General features: G+C 34.3%; 1 protein-coding gene across 2 annotated transcripts in view; it reads right to left on the bottom strand.

Annotated features, from left to right (window-relative positions):
- LOC141426540 (sodium/hydrogen exchanger 9B1-like) overlaps window positions 1-13,351 on the bottom strand; it is a 28,535-nt gene extending 15,184 nt beyond the window's left edge. Inside the window, exons 1-4 of one of the 2 annotated variants that reach the window (XM_074085532.1) lie at window positions 13,217-13,351; window positions 1,147-1,213; window positions 658-785; window positions 281-509 (exon numbers count right to left, since the gene is read on the bottom strand). In XM_074085532.1, coding sequence (XP_073941633.1) covers window positions 281-509; window positions 658-785; window positions 1,147-1,213; window positions 13,217-13,226 — 434 coding nt within the window. In that variant the 5' untranslated portion in view covers window positions 13,227-13,351. Of the gene's footprint in view, window positions 1-280; window positions 510-657; window positions 786-984; window positions 1,083-1,146; window positions 1,214-13,216 lie in introns of those variants that run through there. The other variant, XM_074085533.1, reaches the window with a different exon arrangement.
- Between the last annotated feature and the right edge of the window lie 3,015 nt (window positions 13,352-16,366).

Raw genomic sequence — 16,366 nt, 5'->3', positions numbered from 1 at the left:
GACCATACTTTTTTAAATACATCACGAGATGGGAAATCTACAGCTATAAACTGTATTGAGGCTAACTTCTGATAAACAATAAACTTGGCGTGGCAAAGTGGCGTTACAAAATTTCCACAGGATAATCCCATTTTTTCTTGGATAAGTCACTTTATACATCGACACTTTATTTAGCAATCAACGGAAAATTTACATCTGAATAAATTCTTAAGGAAAGATTAAAATCAAACAGCAGAACGTTATTAAGGAACAACTCGTTATAGCTCTAAATACACAATACCTCAAAAATCCGTCGATCTCAATGAAGTCTCGCATGTCAAGGAAGCCAATGTTGCGTGCTAGAATGCCGGTGAGCAGGGCGGCAAGCAATGGCGGCATGGTGGTGAGGGCCTGCAGGGCCTGGCCGCTGGACCAGCCCACCACGGCCACGGCTCCCAGCCGGACCCACGGCCCGTCCCATCGCCAGCCTGGGCCCCACGCACACCACAGCAAACCCCACATCATCACACCTACATACGCATAATCCTCAAATACATATTCAGAGAACAAACTAAAGACTACGATTTATGACCATTGCATTGTTTCGATAACAATAAAATACATGAATAACTTGTTACACGGGTACTAATTTGAATTTGTTATAAAATAATTACTTACCAAGTATTGTTAAAGTGAAAAAATGAGTCCATAATGCGGCTGTCTTTGACCGTATGTCTTCTGATTTATTTTTCACATTGTCTTCTTTGTTTTTTTCGGCGGTGATATTTGGAGGAGCTGTCGATGCTCTGTTAAAAAGATATATCATTAAAATTTATATACATATTAAGTGATACCTATTTAGTATGTACTTAAATTATTTTCACTCGAATTCAAATCAAAAGTATTTACTTTATTTCTCTACCTATCATATAAAGTAATTTTACTTTTCATAGGGAAAAAAACTGACTGTAAACAAAATTATTTAATAATTATAGAAAATCTCACAAGGAATGCCTTATTGCATCGCCTTCCCTTGGCCTGACCGCCATTATAACTAGCAATCGCTGGTCTTCATTCATCAGTTTTAATTGCTCGTACCTGTATCGGTAGCAGGCCTAGCTAGCCAATTGCAATCTTATTGAAAGTAGAAAGACGGTACTTACTCACGTTTCTACTTCCTTGTTGAGGTATATGGTGTAAATGCCGTTATCGACGACTGCCGCTGTCTCCTTATCTAGAGTAATTAAAATATTATCATCAAATCTGAACGCGTCATTGTTCGGGCACAGCATCGCGAGTCAAACCGTGAACGGCGCCCGCGCACAAGGGATCTGCTTGATGCAAACATGTATGTGATTTGATAACAGTTGACGTTGACATACATAAAACTGGTACCTAGATTAAGGTCAAACAAAAAAGGTATTATTTTTTGCTTTTCAGTTTTTTGTTAATCTATTTACCACTACTTATACTAATCAAGAAATAGTACTTAATTTATTTTCGGACATAGGTTTGGACAGGATTTCGGGTTATCAAAATTCGAATAAATTACATATATGCTAAACAATAATAAGCATAATAAAATTCGGCTTGTTAATATTATGCTAATATAATATTCGGGTAAACAATCATTCATTCTGAGAGGAGGCCTGTACCAAGCAGTGGGACGTATATAGGCTGGGATGATGATGATGATGAAACAATCATTCGGCTTATAAAGAATTATGCCGAACTAAATTTCGGCAAACTTAAGATTCGGCGTAAATAAATTATGCGAAACCTGTTATGCGTAATAAATTTCGGACATTAAAAAATATGCCATTTAGATGTCACCCATGTAACGTTTATTTGACTCGGATTGAAAAAAAAGGTTATTTTAAAACTGGTCTAGTTTGGCTCCTAATTTCGTTAGGAATTAAACTCGAATGTTTGGCTCGTATGTACCTTCTGACTAAGTTAGTACAAAGTATGTAATTACTGATTATCTCAGTAACTCTTTAGCAAATAGTTACTCGGCAGGGGATAAAGAAGAAGGCTACAGTTAGCCACGTAACCTTATCATTTATAAATATTTGTCTAAAACAACGTCTGTCTGACTCCGAAAAATCAACCAAAACACGAAAAAAGGATGGTAGAAAGTAAATGTATGTTACCCCAAATTTAACGCTAGCGAAGCCGCGGGCAAAAGCTAGTTTATAAATATTTTTTTGGTATTTAATTATTGTTTTAATACGTCGTTTTTTCTACACCCAATACCTATCTAAAAAAAATGGCGCTGCCTCACGTGAAAAAAGGTGACCTGCAAGATACTATGACTGCAGGCAGTCTGAGTCGTTGTACCTTTGATTAACGAATCATGTTAAGGTGATCACAAAAACACGAATTTATGAATGTGCACCTGTATACGGTAGACGTCATAGGAGCCGTATCATATGAGTAGATTTACTTTCTTTATGGAATACCACTACTCAATACAGCGAAAATGAAACAATATTGACAATAGGCAGTCGTATCGCTTAAAAATGTTCTCTTCTAGACAACTATTTGAAAAGGAAACCAATACAAATAGGCTAAAGTAATTTGCGAAATTAATAAACAACTGTTGTGTTTCGGCGCGGAGAGTATGACAGCCGGTGAAATTACTGGCACTTGAGGTATCCCATCTTAGGCCTCTAGGTTGGCAACGCATAAGCAATACCCTGGTGTTGCAGATGTTTATGCTCGTTTGCCATCCATTCGAATAAAAAAAATACAAAAAAACAAATAGACAGGAGAAATGAAAATTACACAAAGTATCAGCGAGAAACGTGAAAAGACCACATGTAAAAAATAAATAAAATTAATTTGGTGGAAATAACAATAAACTAGACAAAAAAAGAACAAAGAATAACGAAGACAGAATGATGATTAGGTAAGGGGCGTATAGGGGTTTGCGTATGTCTGACAGACAAAGAAAGAGAATTATAAAGACGAATTGAAGTAGGTACAGACTCCTTAACTATAACGAGTTGTGATTGAATTTAGAGGAAGAAGGAGAAACTGTGAAAAGTATTTTTTTTAAGATGTAGATTTAGAGTGAGTCCACATTTGTATCATTTCTAAGTATCGTGTCTCCTTCGAGTATCATGATCGTTAAACTGGACGTGAAAAGATACGCGATCATGCAATACGCCATAACTGACGTAGCAATCCATTTGCACCTCGCTTCTTTGATACCCTTTCAGTTAAATTAAATAACAAAATATAAGTAAGTGCCTATACTTAGTATACGCGTGTTCGATACGATACGCTAAAATATTTACCATATAAAAATGTTGACCACCATTTAAATAAATGAACTACGCTTAATATCGATCAAACGAACGAACATCCTTAAAAGCGTGAATACGTTGCGAACATGAAACGGTTTAAGATTTTCTGAAATGTTTAACTGTTGAAATATTTACAGTTTGTTAATGTTTACCAGAGCATTTTTTATAAATTATTCGATTAACAAATATTTCAATTGGCCAAATGCATTTTATTCTGAAACTGTAATGTTTCACGATTTTTATACCTGACCTAACCTATAGGATTCTACACAATGGTATTGAAATAAATCCTGAATATTTAGTTCACAGTTTTGTGTCAATGTATATGCACATGTATATGTGATTTTTATGCCGAAACGAAAAGATATAATTACTTTAATTGTACCCATCAGTTAGCACGGATGTGTTGGACCCAACTTTTTTTAAATGAGAGGCTTGGAGCTACAGTTCTAATAATGCATGAAATTGATTTATAGGCTTGACTTTTGTGTTGGGCGTAATTTTTGTGAAATGAGAATAATAATAATAATTGTGAAATATATTTTTTATTCCACATTCAAGAAACAATAAAAATATAGTATTCTATTAATGTAACCACATATATCCAACAAACAGCAAGTACTTGTATAAGAAATCCTTAAAAATAACCTCAAACGAACTTTAGTGCGGATACGAATAAATTTAATACTTGGCAACGCTCTCGAAGCAAAAGGAAAGTTGTCTTTAAAACATAAATAATGCTTTTTAGGAATGTTGTTGTCTTTAATCTGGTCAAACAAGGATATTAAATGAAACTCTTCAGTCAATTTATTTTGGAGTTCCATGGGAATTTAAAAATACTAGATGAAAACCCGGCTTCGCTCGGGTAAAATGTAGACTCATAATAATATGTTTGAAAATTTTTTTTTGTCATTGTAAAGACTGTCGTACTTATCGAAAAATCTGACGTATATTCCCAGCCTTAATATTATCACAAACGTACTTTCACAGCTAACCTACGTATCGGTATTTCACTAGTAGATATTTCTCCTAAATCTTATTAGCCCAAATAACTATGATGTCTCTGTATCATAATCAAAGAAATTAGACCTAAAGGGCCCCATATACGGTACGATTTGTCTGTACGATCGATCTGATGAAAATCGACGAAATTAACGAAATGCAAACCTGTGACACCTGTGACACGTGATGACGTGACACTAACGCCACTTTGATGTGATTGATGACTTTGATTGACATGTTTACTTCGCAACGCCATTATATACTTAGTTATTTATTCAAGTTTATATTGAAAATACTCGATAATCCGAATTTTCCGCCTACAAGTTGTCGACTCGGATTGACTAATTTTTTACGCTCTTCAATTTAATGTGCATTTCATTCGTGTCTACCGTAGACCGGTACGAAATTATTAATATAGATACTTATTTATAAATAAAAGACCTTCAGATTCACTCAGACTGACCCACGCTTTATTAAATTGATATAAACCTTTCGTTGTTTCTATAACTTTTCGCAAGAATCACGTCGACAAAAAGTGTACGTTTAACTACTAAGTACTAACTACCTCTAATCCGGAATTATAAAAAAAATGAGCATTGACTGCAAATACTTTTAGACATTTTTTGTTTGCATTTGAATTACATTCCAAAAAAAATTACATTCTATTGCTATTTAGAGTTTACTTCATTTACGAATGTATTTATAATGAGAAAGGGAATTAATCAACTTTCTGTTTTTAAGAATAAACTAAGCTGTTAGTGACTGAATTAGATCTCGAGGCCGAAGTACCTTTCTTAGATATTATGTAAGGTAAACGTCCGAGTGCTCGACTCGCTAATGTCCAATAGATGACACTCTTCTGTTGCCTCTATTGCTAATGACATAAAATTAAAAATGACAACTATTGGTACAGCGACGAGCACTCGTACGTTTACCTTAGTATAGATTTTTTTACGTTATATATGTTTCAGTTTAGAGCTACCTAGTGTCATATTGATTGTCGAACAATAACTCTTATCTTGTCTTAATTGGTATATTTATTTTCAGTTTATTGATCGATTAAAGACAATCGTATATGATATTACTATCATAAAGATTAATTTGGTTCAAAAGCTTAACAGACAAGTCGCCGCGTCCAAAAATAAATTCAATACAATTCAAAACGTTTAGTACTAAAAACACGACACAAAAGACGATAATCTTGTAATCTCTTAATATCTTTTACAATCATTTAAACACATTTCTGATGAAGAGCTATCTTTAGTCATATTTAATTTAAAGTTAGGATTCTGCTCTTTGTACTATGAATAAAAAATATTAAAATTATTATGTTTCCACTATTTAAACCTCGCTCTTAGTCTGTCCCTAACTGAATGCATCTCTCATCAATTCAAAGGTTGATTGGTAGAGATCTCTTAAAGGACCTTTACGCATGCATTTTAACGTTTGCTGATTTGTATTTGTTTCTTTATTTTGCACTATAAAGAGAAACATTATATCACAACATTTAATTTAATAAAATAAGTACAATACAATTAAAATAAACATTATATTACATTGTTTAGACTTTCGGTGGTTGTAACTAAAAGCTGATCAATTAACATTATTTACGACATTTATGAATCCTTTCGAAATAGGTGATAAATCAATTCTAATGAATAGAGCAATAAATTTTATGGAGGTGTTTATTTCAGCGTGAACAGATTTTGCGATTCTAATTACCCAGTTGGGAATGAATATTTACAGGAAATCTTTACTTAACTGCCAAGTAAAAGTCGGGCTTGGGCAAGGAAAGTTGTTTGTCGCAATCTATTTGTGCAGCATAAATAGTTTAGTGACAAAACTTCAGTGCAATCCCAATTAACATTTGTTAGTTGGTGTATTTTGTTTAACTTAAAAGTGTTAAGCTTTGATAACGCTGCGGACGCGCTTCGATAGGAACAGCAGGGCTATTACGAAACTCGAAACTCGAAGTTCGTGTCGTGCGGTCCCTCTCGCTCTCGTATTAAATAGTATAAGTGTCAGAGGGACCGCACGACACGAACTTCGAGTTTCGTAGTAGCCCTGCAGACCGGAGCAGGAACACGTTGAATCTGCACATCACATTCGTACTCGTAGATTACTACGTCTCCCACATTAGATAGAGAGCGTTGTGAGACGGGGGAGAAAATTATCATTGAAATTATACAGATTGATTAGGAGGTCCATGCAGATATTGTACAAAATGGTTAAAAACCGGCCAAGAGCGTATCGGACACGCCCAGGATAGGGTTCTACAGCTATTACGAAAAAATCATGTAATATTTTTCTAAGGATTTCGTATTGTGTACGGAATCTTCCAAGGTATATTTTTTATACCTTAGGCTACTATTTACTCTCAAACTACTAATAATTTTCAAGCAAGCTTAGCCGCTATAATTTTCCTTGTAAATCTGATATTATACTACCATTCAGAATTTTTACAAATCTTTCCTTGAATATTTCGCAAACAGATCACTGAATAGAAAAATCGTCTTAGCAACCCCTCAATGGTTTTAAAAGACCTATCCAACGATATCCAACACTATAGGGTTCGCCGAGAAAAAAAAACACCTCCACTTTACGTCTATCTTACTAGGTACTTTGTCGGCGTGACTGTTATGTATATTCATGCCAAATTACAGCTTTCCAGTACTAACGGACAGACCGACAGACATGGGGAAACTATAAGGGTTCCTAGTTGACTACGGAACCCTAAAAAAGGTAATTTAGGTCATTTTTAATCAGACTTATCCTAGTCCAGTAGTTAATCGTTACTGAGATTATTGTGATATTTGTGGATCTTCTGTAAAACTAAATTATTTCACTTTTTGGATCATAAGAACTTATACTTTTTTACTCTGATGTGTAATTTTTCAAACAAAGCCGTATAAACACTGCAAGTTTTTTTTCAACCGAATTCAATTTTGTAATTTGAAGTACAGAGGAATAAAGAAAAATACCTAATAAAAAATAGTTTTTTGATGATAATTTATTTTTGCTAATCAATAACAAATTAGAACCAACGCGCTCGAAAATTTAAAATCCAAAATGATGTACAGTCATCAAGTTAATCAAGGTTTGATTCTTAACCATTGTTTTTTTTTGTATTATCACTTGCAGTTATATAATTGGCTTTTGAGTGTTTTTTACGATGTAAACATGTAATTCGATCATTCTAACTGTTTTATATTTGATTTTGCCTTACAACAATTCATTATTTTGATAATAATGCAAGAAAATGTTAACAAGGCTGAGAGAGGCTGCAGATACAACAACGAAAATTCTTGACGTATTTTTTTGTAAAATAAGAGCCAATTAAGCAGCTTGTTAAATTGCCTTGTTTGCTTGATTGAACAGAACCTTGTTAATCTTAAATGTGAATAACAAGGTGTTAACTAGCATAATTACCAAGGATAAAGTATGGATTTATCGAGCAAAATTTGAAATCCCGCTTGGGTAAGAAATTTTAATCCGAGAATCCTATTATATTACAAATACGGGATTTTGTGAGAACGAATGTTTTTTTACCCAACGTTCTAAGATAAGTTGACGACGTATTTTTTGGGAATTTCCATGGGAATATAGTAAAATACCAGAATTTTAACCTAACTGTAGCATCTAATGGATTGCGAAATTAATCATTTCCTGTAAGTAGTTATTTAATGTTAATATAATTAATAAATTTATCTTATTTATTTTTATATTTCTAAAAAACCGGCCATGATCGTGTCGGATACGCCCAAGATAGCCGTAACGATAAAATTAAGTGATATTTTGTACAGAAACTTCCAAATTTAGGTATAGTTTATACCTCAGGGTGCTATTTATTACTCTTACCCCCTGTTTCACTATCCTTAGATTAAATTTATCTGACGGATAAATGTGATGCCGTCTCTGTTTGTTTTGTTCGAATAGACGGAGACAGCATCACATTTATCCGCCAGTTAAAATTAATCATTGGGTGGTGAATCAGCCCCTTAAACTACTAATAATTATGATTGGTTATTTGGAGTATTTTTGTATTTTTTATTTCAACTCCAAATTTGTTATTTTTACGGTCAACCCGTAAAAGCATATCGAAAAGCAAAATCGAAAAAAAAAATCGATTTGGTTTTATGGGATGAGTGTAAAAGTAACAAATTTGGAGTTGAAATAAAAAAAATAAAAATACTCCAAATAACCAATCATAATTTGATTGCTTAGTAGCGACATCTCTTGTCTGGGTGGGCGCTTAGTTTCGAAAGAGTGTCACGTCTCTCGATGAAAGCGAAACATAGATGTCGCTAGTACTGCTGCTTAAGTAGCGTAGTAGAAAAAAAAGCAACCTGAGATATATGTGCAAGAGAAATTCGTGTCTGTACTCCTGTCCAGTGGTAGTGTAGGGGTATGGCACGCAGCACGGAATACTGAGGACCTGGGTTCAATTCCCTGGGTTTTTCTGTGCATCCATGTCTCAGTGTGTATTTTCGCTACTAATAATTCTCAAGCCGTTATAGTTTTCCTTGTAAAATCGATATCCTTACTACCATCATGTTTTTTTTTAAATTTAGCTTTTAGAGGAGCGGGGGACGCTTGATTTTAACAAAAACTTGCAATTTAAAATTGAATATTTCGCAAACAGATTACTGCACCGAAAAATTGTCTCCATAATCCAGCTATTTTAATAGACCTATCTAACGATACCTCACACTATAGGGTTAAAAAAAAAATATCATCCCCACTATGTACGTCTATGAGAGGTACAGTCGGGTTCATAAACTAGTGAGCAAAAATTGTATCAAAAAATATATGAACACGCTTCTACGCCGTTAACAATAGAGTCGTGTTAAGATATTTTTGATCAAATTTTTGCTCACAAGTTTATGAACTTGACTGTACCAACCCTAAAAAAAATAGTCCAAGTTTTTTTTTACTGTTTTGTCGGCATAGTTGCTACATATATCCGTGCAAAATGACAGCTTTCTAGCACTGATAGTTTTTGAGCAAACCCGCGGACGGACAGACAGACAGACAGACATGGCAATGTTTCGTTTCTGCCATTTTGGCTACACCTTAAGAACCCTAAAAATTATCATGTTGGCTTACAGCATTGGCCAAGGCGTCCAGTAGGATAGCAATATTATAAAAATAAAGCACTATTACTTAAACTAAGAAATATACCAGCACAGGTAATGCATATTTAACTGCTAAGCTGCTTACTAATTTGTTGGAATTAATTATAAGTGATCAATCAGTTGCCTCGTGAACCGTCAATATTAGTCAGTACTGAACCAATCACGGACAATCAATTTAGACCTTGCCTTAGAAGGAAAAACCTGGAACCCAAAAAGGGTCACTTCCTTGTCAATCTGTCTGTGCGTCTGCCAAGTTATAGAATACTTCCTGTTGACCTAGAACCATGAAATTTGGCAAGTAACCGTGCCTTTAGTTAGGCTTTCAGTACGACGAAAGGAAAAGTAAGTATTATATTTAGAAGTTTTTTTTTCCTCGACTTTTTACTGCGTTGAATATGCTTTTTGATCTCCCATAGAACAGTGTCATTACATTTAGTAACCTGATAAAATTTAGTTAAGTTAGTAGTTTTGTATATTGTACTATAACTATACCTAGAGCCATCCACGAAGACGCGTGATTTTGTCAAAATTAGACATTAATGACATTGACACTACCTATATTAGGCTCCAAACAGTTCGCCAAAAAAATGTATATATTTATATTTATTTATTTATATATTACGTGGAATTGAAACCAAGCGCAGCCATGACGTTTTTATTTTACATGGTTTTATTCAACTTGTAATACAATACAATAAATACAATGACTCTTGAAGTTATATTTAAATCTGTTAATTAATATGGTATTTAACTCTGATTACTTAACATTTAATTAATAATAATAAAACTCATTTTAGTTTTTTGAAATAATTCCAATGCGTATCTAATTACAAAAAAATACCCAGCAAACAAGAAGAAAATACTTAAGTATCGTATGATGAAAAGAGATTCGGAAACCCACTCGAAAAAACAGCACACAGTGATACGTTCTGAAACGCGGTTTGTCATTTATAAATTATTTCATTAATATAAATGCGTTAGTGTTTTTATTTTTATTTTTGCCCACGGCTTCGCCCGCGTGGAATTCGGTTATCGCGCGCTGTTCCCTCCGGAACTGTGCATTTTTACGGGATAAAAAGTAGCCTATGTCATTCTCTGATCCATAAACCATCTCTATGCCTAAAATCACGTCGAGCTGTCGCTCCGTTTCGACGTGAAAGACGGACAAACATACAAACACACACACTTTCGCATTTATAATATTATAATATGGATTACAAGATAACAACAGTAATACTAATTTACATTTTGTTCTATTACATAAGTGGTTTCGTCGTTGTTGTTAAAATAACAACAAACAGATAGATAGATTGTAGCAATAATTATTTTAACTTTATGTAGGTTTAGCTACTTGAATAATGAAATGTAAAAAGTTCTGGCTAACTCACTTATCAACGTCCAACCCAAACCCTGGATCTAGAAAGCTGAACTTTTACTTGGACTTGGAAATTCCCTCAGTTGGAGACGAGAACATGAATGTATTCTGAGAAATTTTCATGGGATGAGAATTCTGCAATTGGGAAAAAAGCCGCCGGCATAAGCTAGTTAGAATAACCTAAAACTGATTTATAATAGTGTTCAATTTGTGAGGTGAAAAATTGTGTGTTTCGTTCGGCTGTAAAGTTGTTAAGCATCTCGTGCCTTTGAAACCTTCGACTACGTTCAGGATTCCTCTTTTGCGTCACTCGCTTCACTTGTGATACAATCCTAGAATCCTTCGCTTGCTCGGGTTTCAATATAAGCACTCGTACCAAACAGGCTGGAAAGTGCCTTGCATAACAAATAACTATTGTATGATTAAATGGTAATCTTACAAAACTAGTTTTTATTAAGAAAATATTAATAAAATACAAAATATCTATAGGACTAAAACTACTATTAAATTAAAATAACTAAAACTAAAACTTTAATTATAAAGGAGAGATGGGCCTCTTGGCATGGTGCCCATCACGCAGGCAGCATTCCCGCGTTGAACTGCGATTGAGATTCTTTGCGCGAGAAAGCTGCCGGCGCGAGGGTTGCCTGTTGCCTCCCTTAACCTATTGCTGAGCTCCCTGTGTAGCTCCAGCGCACCCTTACCCCAAGGACCTAGAGTCTCGACGCCGAAAGCAAAGAAATGATATTGGGCGCCGAGACAGCTATATTTTGTGACCTTGAGGCGTTCCCGGGCGTCTGCCGCCGCCCCCGCACATTTGTTTAGTTGCTGGTAGGTAGGACGCCGCCAGGGTATCTGTACAGGTAGCGTCCCACACCAGCGCACGGCCAGTCTTCCAGGGTATCAACGACATTCCATCTTACAAGTCGAATTTCACCCACTTCTGTGATCTGATTGATTTGACAGACAAGCAATTTTCGTTTTTGGGGCTTTGCATCAAAATAAATCGCATCAAAATAATTAATGGCGAAAAGGATTTTTTAATGTGATAAAAATAAAAAGGCGTGGTGTTTAAATTACTTGAAATTAAATATTATTTTTAATTTATTTTTTTGGTAATTGTATGTGTTTTTTTATGCTTTTTTCTGAGCTAAATCGTGAACAAAACGAATCGTGAACGACGATAATGGCGAAACTATGTAGATGAATAAGCGTTTTATTTTTGTCCATTTGGAAATGAAGCCGTAAAATACAAAAGTGTTCGCGGTTTAAATGTTACCTACTGTTTAAGTAGCTGTTGATCTATTTACATAGACAAATACGTAGAAGAGTAAAAAATACAACCATTCATTGGAGCGTGACTTTCTTCGTGACAAAAAGTGACATAGATAGGCCGAGATTCGAGTAAGGTCACTGGGTTAAGCTGGGTCACGGCTCTCGCAGCTTGTTCGTTACAATTTGTTTAAGATATTTTTTTTAAATATCTACTCATCCTATACTTTGTCATATATTAAATTATTATTATTAGGCCTATTCCGTTCCACTGCAGCAAAGGCCGCCCCCCGATACTTTCACTGCACTCTGCCCGCTGCAAATATGAATTATCAATAAAAATCCTGCCATTTCAATATGAGTGCCAGATCTAATGGTTCGGTACGAAGCCACAGGCAAAGTCTATTACTGAATATTTGTTGCACAGTGTAGTACGGAAACCTAGTGGCCGGCACACACTTGGCCAGTATTATGTTAATTACTTGTTGACCAACGATATGAGACTTTTATTTTTTATTATACCTATAATTGTATAATTACGGCAGTTCTTATAATAATTGATTCAATTAAACAGGACGAAGGTTGATATCGTAATAAACCTCCTTCGGGCAGTTGGGTAAAAAAAAAACAGATTTTTATTATGAGGAAAATTAATAAATATAATGAGACTAAGCAGACATTTGAAAACGGTAAACTTATGAAATACTGCTGCACTACAAAATACTGCTAACATCTGGTAGCATGCTGAATGGTTGTGTTACTCTGAAGATGAGCGCTGGTCGAGTTCAAACCGCGTCCAATGTAGTATGGTGGTGGTGATAGTTGGGTTTGTGTGATTTGTGTGTTCTTACAGTATGGATATGGAGGAATTGCATGAACACACATTTCTTGTATCAATGTAGCTATCATGAGGTTGCGGATTGCGGATGAGCAAAGTAATTGTTTTACCTAGCTCTTTTATGAAATTGGTAGGTAACGGATGGTTATAATATTGTTAATTCCTGTTACATAATATCAATGTGTAAAATAATTAAAAAGAAATAGAAACCTGTTAACCTGTATAACAGCTTATTGGATTCTAACACTGCAATTTTAAACGAGATGCTTAATTTCTGTCGATAAAAAATTAAAATAGTACTTACGGCAAATCATGTTTATTCGAATAATTAAAAAAATGTAGTTCAGCTTTAATTTCCTACTTTTTATGAACACATTTTCGAACTAGGCTTCACAAACAATTAAACTTGTTTAAAAACAACTACTCTGTTTATGTATAGTAGTACACACTGTAGGAACATGATAGAGATCAACGACAGGACAGTAGGAACTCGTGCGCAAGACAGCGACTGCCGCATGGCGCAGGCGACGGGCACTTATGGGTCCAATCAATAAGCAATTGTTATTACGAGGCAGCAGTTCCCATACGACACAACCAGCCTTTGCAGTTAGTTAATACCTAAATATACCAGTTTTGAGCTGGCGCTAAATATTAGGCATGTTTATATATATGACGATTCAATAAATCTTAATGAAGCAATCGTTGTGGGGTCAGAGCCAAGGGGTTGATTAGGTATTCCATGTAATAAACAAGTTCTATTTTTAGCATTTTACCGAGGCACAAATAGCCTTTCATTTGCACAATCAGTTATTTATGATTCGGAGGCTAACATTATTTCAGTAACGTGTTTTAGAACTGCAAAGCAATTTACACTCTACGTGCTTACAGAAGTGTCTGGTTTTAGACCTTGCTCTAATAACGTTTTGTATCTGATTATTATCATATCAACGTATTTGCTCATGCTTATAGCTCAGTCAATTATGTATTTTACAAGTTAGTCAGCATCGTCGTCATCATTCCGAGATCTGTTTCTTGAACTAGTTGAAACTGGTTCTTCCGGTCAATTTACAATTTGTTGTAAAAAATGGGGTTCCCGTTTCTTTACACATGGCAGAATAGACTGATTAATGAAACGGCTCACATAGATTACAAATTAAAACACACCAACACTAAACAATGACACATACTAAAAGCGAACGCGATGATTATGATCAATGATGATGATGATCATAAAATTAGTGCGGGAATGATAAAATACATACTAGTTGTAATTTTTTAAAGTGTATATTGCAATACTTTACCAATTATGTATTATTTAAAACCGTCAAAAATAATTACTATATTGCTACAGATAATCAAATCTACATGCGTAAATACGAAAACGCAAACAAGTACTACATAAATGCTCTATTGTAGAGTTTAAATAGCGCTCAATGAAATTTAATTATTTGTCTTGATTTTAATTCATTGAACAGTTTTCAGTGAGTGTAATATTCATATTTTACACGTCAATTTTTTGAAATAACTTCAGTTTTAGTTGGCTTTTCACCCGATAGTAAGTATTGCAGTCTAGCATTTGGTATTATAGCGATGTTGGTAATAATTATGATGATCGCTTTCCTTTACAACAGCGAAAGTGATTGCAATTATAGTATTTAAATAAACGATTATTAGATTATTTTTACGATGTTTAACAGTTTTTTTTATAATGATGGCCAATGGTACTTGGATATAATTTTTTCGCTAATTGGGCTTCTAAGTAAAGTTTGCAAGAAGCAAGAATATCAATGAGTATTTCGCACGTTTCAAAAGACAAGTAGGCACATGCCATGCTGATGCTACGTTAACTGAAAGAGATCCCTTAGTTACAGGGATAAATTCAACTTTATACGTGTATTCCATTTTTATTTCATTAAGTTGAGTGTATTGAGTTTAATTTTTCTACCCAGTTAAATAAATCTAACATGCGTTTTGCTATTATAGGTTTGTGGTTATTTATAAAATGGGTAACAAATAAGATTATTAATCTTGTCAAAATCAAATTGTATTGTTTGGATTAAATTTTAATATCATCATCATGTTATTAGAGCTCTTTGTGACGTTGGTCCTCTGGAACCAATACCGGTCGGTATTCCGTAACATATTATTTTAACTGTGATATAACTATTTAATTATTATTATTCTCATTTAAATATTCTGATCAGTTGACATTTACATCTTAATTATCCTCTTTAGACATAATACCCATATATAATTTTGAACATGAAACTACCGTGAGACTCACTCATATTAAATATAATGACCCGGATAACTCACGTCTTAAATCGAGTTTAGCTCGACATGTTTCGGGCTAATCCGTAGCCCTTCGTCTTCGGAGCAACGCTACTCAGCGGCTGCTGCAACACGCGCACTGCGCGCCGCCGTCTTAAACTCGATTTAAGACGTGAGTTATTGGGTCATTATATTTAATACCCATTAATATTGACATTATTTTTATTTTATTTTTAGACTATAACAGCCTTATTCATAAAAAGTTAGAGCCTCTTTGAAGGCTCCTTGAAGGCCCGATGCTAAAAAACATGATTCATGAACGTCTGTTAGCGCTAGTCGATCAAGGCTCTGCTAAAGTTAGTGGACCGTAAACCCTCCTTTATCTCCCTGCTAAGTCACAAAATTGGCCGCCACAAGTTTGAACAGCTGACTTTGACATGAGCAAAAAACCATACCGAAGATATTTTTAGTGAAGGAGGGCTATGCAGAGATTTAAAAAAATTCAGGAAAAATATTTTCAGGAATTTGTATTTAAAAATCCTCTAAATTAGGTATTTATTACTGCTACTTTACTAAAATAAATATGAAATAAATAAAATTAGGATGATTAACATAATTACGGCTTTTTGCACTTAGTTACAACATAAACATGTGGATTGAAAATGGCGGGAAAACAAATATTTCGCTTTTTATTTATTTTTTTCCTGCTAATTTGCTCTGCTGTCACTGCTGTCAATTTTTTTTTTAATTATCGATGAGGCCATGTTTTGTCTTTGATTTGTCAGAATGGCCAACATAACGCGTCTAATCCGTCTATCAGCAGCTCAACAACAGACTGCTAGCAAGCGCTTATGAGTCATACTTCTTGACAACCGTATAACAAGCTTAATCAGTCTGCTAAGTAACAGACCGATCAAACCTCAATTAAGGTTTTTTTATGAATAAGGCTGTAAAACTTTATATTTTGCATGCTATTATAGTTAGCTAAGTGTGTGAACATTTTTATTCCTTTAAATTTAAGACGATTATAACCAACACTTATTGCAAATAAATGAATTATTTTTATTATGAATATTTCTGAGTACTCGTACCTCAGAAAGAAATAGAAAAACTGATATTTATGAAATAAGTAAAAATGCAGGGGTTTTCCAATAATTATTTTTTATTATACATATGGCAGGGT

This window comes from Choristoneura fumiferana, chromosome 3 (assembly GCF_025370935.1).
Source record: "Choristoneura fumiferana chromosome 3, NRCan_CFum_1, whole genome shotgun sequence".
Taxonomy (NCBI): domain Eukaryota; kingdom Metazoa; phylum Arthropoda; class Insecta; order Lepidoptera; family Tortricidae; genus Choristoneura; species Choristoneura fumiferana.
Note: the sequence above shows the minus strand (reverse complement) of the source record. Positions and strands in the feature narration are given on the sequence as shown.